We start from the raw sequence: 8,147 nt of genomic DNA, 5'->3' as shown, positions 1-8,147 counted from the left end.
ACAAAGTCGGCCAAGATACACAAACTTCCCAAAATAGGATGCATAGAAGTGTATTTCAGTCCCTTCACACACACACACACACACACACAGGAATCCTACACAAGCTTTCCCACACATTGGAGCAGTTATGAGAAAATCAGGCACGATTATTTACGTGACTGAGGTCAAAGTTATTCTTAACCCATTTTGGCGAAGCAGCAGCTCAAAGTCTATTTTGTGTAAAGACAATAAATTCCGCCATAAAGATCGGGATTCCAGACTGATTGCGTGAGAAACGGACTTGGTGCCATTTTAAAGATAACGGCGACGTGATTAGGAGTTTAAATAGAACCCCTTGACCACATCATGATTATACGAACACTTGATGTCATCACTTGAGCATTTTTACTTTAACATTTTTTGCAAGACTAGTAGTATATCCTAGTTGATGCATTGGAAGTTAATTAAACATACACTTTTATAACATACTACAGCTATTTTTCACCAGCTTCCTGTCTGTGATTTCTAAATAGCTCCAAATGACATTGTCAGACTTGTGCCTGTGCTGCGCTAAACCCTTAGAGATACAGAATAAAGATGTTCCCTTTCCTCTCTGATAACGCTTCTCTTTTCCTTCCCTCTGACGACTCCTTACAGCTAAGGAGGAAATCTTATCTCTTTTATTTCCTGTCTACATTCTCTTATCTTTCCTTTTATCATGGGTAAAAAAGAGATATTGAGTGAAAGAACGAAAACACTTGCTGCAAAGAAAAGTGACCTAAAAGACCATCTTAAGAGGAAAACGCTCTAGATCATGCATCGGTCTGTCCTCCATCAATCCTTCCATCCATCCATCCATCCATCCATCCATCCATCCATCTAACTGTGCATTCTCTGATGCTGTTTCTATTTTGAGCTGGATGCAGATAAAAAAGGTTATCTCTGAGAAGCAGCCAGACTGTTACTCAGACAAGCAGTCACCTTGTGCCCCGGAAGACCTCCGCTGATAACCCAACAACAGCACCATTGCTCCAGATGCACTATCAGCTCCACTCAAACCCGCATGCAAGAGCTGAATGCAGCATCGCTGGGAGTTCAGCACCAGTCCCAGCAGAATACGGCGAGCTGTACAAACACACGCTGCTAGGAGGTCGGAGTTGGGATCAAGAATTACACTTAAATGGTTAGAAAAGGATAAATTGGCATCATTTTTATCCAGAGAGTCAGCGCGTAGATTTCAGGATGATTTTGCAGTTTATTTTTTTAGTTGAAGCTCTGGCCAGTAGATGCGTGTAGCTGTTTGAGGGAAATGTGCTTCGCTCTTACTTTGAAATGAGAATTTATCTTTTGATCTCTTCCCCAAAGGCTAAAACTCTTATCAGACTGATTGAATTGTTGAGTCACTGGATATCAATTTAACAAATAAATACTAAAGAAATATATTTAGATATGTTGCAGGACAATAATTTATCTTTCATCTAATTTACCAATGTATCTACTATCATTGGTATATTTCCCTATATTTAACCTTTGCTGTTTTTTTATGTTAGGGTTGTATCTATATAAAATAACTTTGGTAGCGTATTTATAAATTGCAATGTATGCATGTAGGCCAATGCATGTTTTTATTTCATAAGCATGAGCCGTTTTAAGGAAATTTGCATTTCAAATTCCCAAACATCTAACTCACCATCAAACCCACGTCAGTGCACTGACTCACACACACACACACACACAATGATGCACTCGCACACATGCAACCCTCTTGGCAACAAGGCCATTTTTTTCCTGATCTGGTGACCTGTAGCTACATTTCCTTTTTCCACCACAGCACCAAACATCCAGGTCTGTATCCAGCTTGCGGCAACACGGAGCCAAGGCCTTTTGGGGGGGGGGGGGGGGGGGGGGGGTTACATGGTTATAAATGAGTTGTCAGACTGTCTGTACATTTCTTGCTGCTCAGGGTAAAGTCAACATCTCTGAGGGTCATTCATTAATCTCCAACGTCTGGGCTGACATGTGCAAGAGGGACCGAACGGCTGTAACCCCTCGCAATCAGCAATGCAAGGGGGACGGAAAGGGAGAGGGAGAATAAGGAAAATCGTTTCCATGGTCGGTCTGCTGCTCTTTCTTGAGTCTTTCCATCTTTCCATCTTTCTCTCTTTTTTTTTTTTTTTTTATCAGCCTTTGCTATGCCACGGTCTCTGTGAGCTCATAACCCTCGTCCATCACAGTCTCAGTTCCTGCCCTGTTCTGTCCCATTTCAGCTTATTAGGTCCAGCAAAAACAAAGAGTCCGAAAAGAGAGGGGATGGAAAGTTGAAAAATAAAGCAGACATCACTAAAAATAGAGCACAGTGTGTCTCTTTTAACCTCAGCTGAGGCAGTGCTATTTAAGAGACCCCCCCCCCCGCTATGAGATAGATGGTCGCTAAAATCAAATGCATGTAAAATCTTCAAATATTTATAATTGTCATGCTCTCTTCTTTAAAATTGACTTGTTTCTGGTAATTTTACATTTCCTAAATGTCCTCCAGAGTACTGGAGGGTTTAGTCGTCATGCATGGGATCATATATTAATGATATTTGAACATTACCTGCAGGACTGAAACAACTTCTCTGGCTCCTGTATAATATAATAACATTCTAAATACCATTAGTGGTCAATGAAGTCCTTAATGTTTTGGCTGCTCAGCATATCTCTGACTCGGTTACTGCTGATAACCTGATAACTTTATCACCCCCCCCCCCCCAGATAAATCTGGTCGGGGAATTCTGCATTCTGGCCTATATTGCTGATCTCTCTCTCTCTCTCTCCTCAATGTTCTCTCTTATTTTTATACAATCAGCTTTTACATATCGGTGACATCAATGGAAAGCGAACTACTTTCATTATATTTCTACTTGAAGTGAAATGGCATTCATAAATAAAACCCTGCATTTCCATTGAAGACTGAAGTGTCTTCCATGTTAAATGATAATTCCACCTGCTGAAGACGTCACAGCGACATCTGGCTTCAAATCCAAATGAGTCGGCAGGAAATCACTCCCTTTCACTTCACTCTTCACCCCACCTCCAGCGCTAGGGCACAGGATTTCCTTGGGCTTCCCAAAACACATGAGGCTTGGTCATGTTAGGCTCTCACCTGCACCTGATCTGCCCTCATAGCCTCATGCTCAACTCCTCCGTCTGGCCAGATATGTAAAATAACTAGAAACTAACACTGTCAAATAGAATATGCTGCCCAGAGCAGAAGTGCAATATTACAGTAGATTAATTATAACCTTTTTGGTGATGATCCGGATCACCATGTGGATGGTGTAAATCCAATTACGAGGGGAATGGGCTGATTGGAGGAGGTCTGCACTCTCTGAGTTCTTATTTGTAATAACGTTATAAGAGCAGACGGAAAGTGTGACTCTTCATTCCCCGTCAATTCCATTTGGCTCCAACAGGACAGGACTGACCTATCTCACACTCTGGAGGCGCACAGGGATCCAGACGTCCTTCTTTTCAACATGAAACAACAGTGGAGAGAACTAATTCAACAGATAAGGAAATAAAAGTTCCTCCAGGAGACTTTTTTAGGGCGTTTGGAATCCTAATGTCTGTACAAATAGCTGCGTGTTTATTATTTCCCAACCATGAAAGTAAATAATTATCATATATGACGTTGAGGCGCAGCATCTCTGGTGCAACAACGGGCAGGGCAGGGCAGCAGCTCTGTGACAGACTTCAGGGAACACCGCGCCTGGGGGGGGTCAAGACGCTGCAGCATGTGTTGGGACATGCAAATCTGTGACACAGACACGTTGACGGGTTGTTGTCAGCCGGTCTGTGACCGTGGGAAGCAGAACAAACACGCTCGCAACAGACTTTAAGTACGTTTCAGAAATCAGTCACAATCATTGGAAATCTACATTTGAGTTATGCGTAAAGTGGCGCATTTGAACATCCGAACGTCTTGCGCGTGGCATGGACCTCTCCCCTGACTCAACGTGTGGACGTCGGGGAAGATCCCGCCCCTTTGTCTGGGAGGGGGTGAAGGCGGGACGGCTGAAGAGAGAGACGGTGTGTGTGGAGGGGGGGACGCTGAAGGATCCGGGACCGGGACGCAGCAAGCGGTGGGCGTTTGGTGGGACATCCTTCAGAATTGTGACTTCTTTATACAGAGAGGAAAAGATATGGACTTCTGACTTCACGTTGAGGTGAATGCGCTTTTAAACGTCCCTTCATTTGCACCAGATCACCTTTACGCAGAGGAGAAGAGTACCTGCTGTGGTCCATCGCTCAGCGGGATGTTTAGATGAGAGCGACGTCTCCAAAGGGTGAGAGAACTAAGTTGCTGCAACTTTGGTTAGTTAGATTAGTTTATGGAAGAGCAAAGAGGAATCTTATATTGAGATGTGTTCAAACAAAATTTACCTTTATTAGGGCGTTAAAGCCGCACAATTATAATCAAGTCTAATTAAAAAAACATTTTATTACAAAGCACAATAACTCAGTTATTCCGTAACTTTTTACACTGACGTTTAGTGACAAGCAGTAAATATCACAGTACTTCTTTAAGCGTATTTCCCGTTACCAAGGAGAACAATATGGAAAAAAAAAACTTGCAATGTAGTTTACAGGTTTCCTCTATTATTACTGTATTTTATAAATGTATTTATAAGACTAATATTGCGTTAAATATACATGTTTATGTATTCGTACTGGTATCCTGCCAGGAATGACTGTGAGAGAGAGAGTTGTTTTTAATCTCAGTGATGTGGCTTCAGTCATATTAAGGACTCGGGCATAAACCGGAGGTCTAATCTGCTTATTTTCCTTTTGGATGATTTTAAAAAACACATTTTTTTTAAACTAAGCAACATGTTGCTGATTGTAACTTTTCAAAGTTGAACATTTTGAGGTTTCTGAAGCAAACCATGTCTCTTGGCTGCATCCAGGCTCTGGTACGCCAGCCATGATGTCCCTGCCCGGTTGAGCGGCCTCGCCCCCCCCCCGCTGCTGTGTCCGGGGCTGTGGCGCCCTCTGCTGCGTGGGGGCAAGGACGAAAGGCAGGCAGGATGGTGAACCTACTGCAGGAAGGCATGAATCCTGTCATCGTCAGCCATTACAACCACTCTGGGAAGTGGGACCGGCCTCGCGGCGGCGGCGCCTGCAAGATGGCCGTGCTGCTCATCATCTGCGTGCTGATCGTCCTGGAGAACGTCACCGTCCTCCTCGCTCTCTGGAGGAACAAGCGCTTCCACAGCCGCATGTACTTCCTGATTGGAAACCTGGCGCTGTCCGACATGCTGGCGGGAGTGGCCTACGTGGTGAACATCTTCACCTCAGGACGCAACACCTTCTTCTTGACGCCGGTGCAGTGGCTGGCCAGAGAAGGGAGCATGTTCGTGGCCCTCAGCGCTTCCACCTTCAGCCTCCTGGCCATTGGGATTGAGCGGCACATGACCATGGTTCGTTTGCGTCCGTGCGAGACGGCAGGCAGGGGGAGGCTCCTCGGCCTGCTGGCGGCCTGCTGGCTGGTATCGGTGCTGCTCAGCGCCCTGCCCAGCCTGGGCTGGAACTGCCTGAACAATATGGCCTCCTGCTCCACAGTGCTGCCGCTCTACGCTAAGAGCTACGTGGCCTTCTGCACCAGCGTGTTCAGCGCCCTCTTGGTGGCCATCATCATCCTCTACATTAGGATCTACCGCCTGGTGACCTCCAGTGGCCGTAGGGTGAGCAGCCGGCCTTCAGAGCGTTCACTGGCCCTGCTGCGGACGGTCGTTATTGTCCTTGGGGTGTTTGTCATCTGCTGGACCCCCCTCTTCCTCCTGCTGCTTCTGGATGTCGGCTGCAGTCCAGACAATTGCCCCGTGCTCTACCAGGTGGACTGGTTCATCGCTCTGGCTGTCCTCAACTCTGCCCTCAACCCCCTGATATACACCCTGTCCAGCCGGGAGATGAGGGCGGCGTTCTTCCGCCTGCTGTGCTGCTGTCTGACCAGCATGGAGTCCACTGGGACACCGGGAGTGGGCAACCTCCACCTCGGCACAGTCATCCCCACAGCGGAGAACAGCAAGACCAGTTTCGGTGGAGGAGGGGGCAGTGGGGAAGGCAAGTCCACGCTGAATAGAGGGAAGGTTCCCAAATCGATGAACTCCGATGGCAAGCACGGAGCTCCCTCGGCCGCCGCGCCGCCGCATCCCTCTGGGCCGGCAGACCTGCTTTCAGCTGTGCTGGTGAAGGCAGGCGCTCTGCCGCTCAGCAAATTCTGAGTGGAAGCAGCGTCAGTGAGGTCTGACGGCCCCACAGGAGCACACAGGACTGGCTTCATCCTGTTATCAGCCACGTTTATATGCACCGTGGCCTGCACAGCACGGATAAAAGAAGTACCAGAAGTACAATCAAAACCCATCTAAAGCCACTATTTACAACACAACAGTAACGTTTGTAACAGCAGAGCATCCGACACAAGGGTTCATGTTGGCAGCGATGGCTGAAACTGCCCCTCAAGCAACAACAGGGTACAATTATGGTGTTGGTTTATTTGTTTGTTCGTTTGTTTGTGTGCTTGTTTTTTTTGTCTTTATGTCAACATGATCTGAAAAAGTTTCAAATGAATTTTGCTGAATTTCTTTATTTTTATTTTTATTTTTATTTTTTTGGGGGGGGGGGGGGTGATATCAGGAATGGACCAAAGATCAATACATTTGATTCAGAAGTACCTGATAACCCAGACGTGGTCCCAGATTCTAGGGGCAGGCTTGATGAAGGAGGGATATTATGAGGTCACACTAACATTAAATTGTTTTTTTAATGCAATGACATCAGGGGGGGGGGGGGCACTCTGGCACAGTGTTGCTGACCAGTGAGCGTTCTTTTTATTTTTGAAACCTCATTTTGTCATTGGAAACACATGTTCATGTACTATAATGCAAGTCCGCTTTAAAACAACTTGGTAAACTATTTTCTATGAAAACATTTGCCATCTTAATTATATTTAGTATTTTTTTTAGTACAGTTTGCGTGCATAAACAAATGCAATTACGGTACGAGGAATTCATGATTTAGTTATGATTTGAGGTTGTGATGATTATTCCTTATTAGAAAAAAACAAAAACAAAAAGATTTGCTTGTTAAATGAAATTAGAATCGGCTCTTCTTTGATTCTTACCACTGAACCGTTATGGTTTTCTTGATGGCGGCGCTGCAGGAGGAGCGATCAGCAGGGTGCACGGCTGCAGCTCATCGGTCATCAGCACCACGGACTCTCAGAAGCTCCAGCTGCACTGTGAACTGAATGAACTCGGCTAATGAGTAAAAGGCGGGGATATTTTTTTTGTTGCTTTTTCTCACCAGCACGTCAACTAACCACTAGTGAATAGGAGTGTTTGCATTGGAGTTATTTAATGGAGGTATTCTATAAATGACATTTCTGCTGAGGGTGTTGATGCAATTATATAGCAAAGAAAATAAAAAAAAGTATCTTCCCTTTGATTAGATTTTCACGTGTCATGTGTTTTCATTTTTAATCAGTCTCATGTTCCGACAGACCACACCCAAGATATAGGATCTGTATAAATGGCTGAACATGAATAACTCATACGTATTTTAATACCTGAAGGCTGTGACTTGTCATCATTTTCTATTCAGACTGGAGGGTGAGAAATGTCTCGTAATTGAACCTGCATTCAGATAACATCCCCCCTGAAAAGCTGACTGGTGCACCCCCCCCCCCACCCCATTGCTGGTCGTAGCTGGACCGGATATGAATAATGCAGAGAAACGTTTGATGCTTGCTTTCCAGCTCAGTGAGGCCTGGGAGTCGATGAGAAGTGTGACAAATGGCAAATGGATCACATGTAAAAAAAAAAAAAAAAAAAAGAACTGTTCTAGGAAAATTATGGTGGGTTAATGTTTGTCAGTGTTATGAATTGAAATCAGCACTCTGTAGTTCAGCACCTCAAAGGGCTACAACACCCTAACCCTAACTCATTTACCCACACAAAAGGAGGCAAAGTACTTCTCTTTGCTTCAACAAATATGCAGCTTCTGTTTGAACCAACAGATGAGCTGATTGCAACAGTTGTTGTTGTTTTTTTAATCATGAAACATGGCAGCAAAGACCAGACCGGGGGGGGGGGAGCTCTGGCATTTTACTTCCACCTCAGGTAAAG

General features: G+C 45.1%; 1 protein-coding gene across 1 annotated transcript; it reads left to right on the top strand.

The window, feature by feature from the left end:
* The first annotated feature begins 5,048 nt into the window (after positions 1-5,048).
* On the top strand, positions 5,049-6,245 carry s1pr3a (sphingosine-1-phosphate receptor 3a). The gene has a single exon (XM_068743409.1). It carries the CDS (start codon positions 5,049-5,051, stop codon positions 6,243-6,245), a length of 1,197 nt encoding a protein of 398 aa, XP_068599510.1.
* Positions 6,246-8,147: the final 1,902 nt, after the last annotated feature.

This window comes from Brachionichthys hirsutus, chromosome 9 (genome assembly GCF_040956055.1).
Source record: "Brachionichthys hirsutus isolate HB-005 chromosome 9, CSIRO-AGI_Bhir_v1, whole genome shotgun sequence".
Classification (NCBI taxonomy): Eukaryota; Metazoa; Chordata; class Actinopteri; order Lophiiformes; family Brachionichthyidae; genus Brachionichthys; species Brachionichthys hirsutus.
The sequence above is the reverse complement of the archived record's forward strand: the minus strand, read 5'-3'. Positions and strand labels throughout refer to the sequence as shown.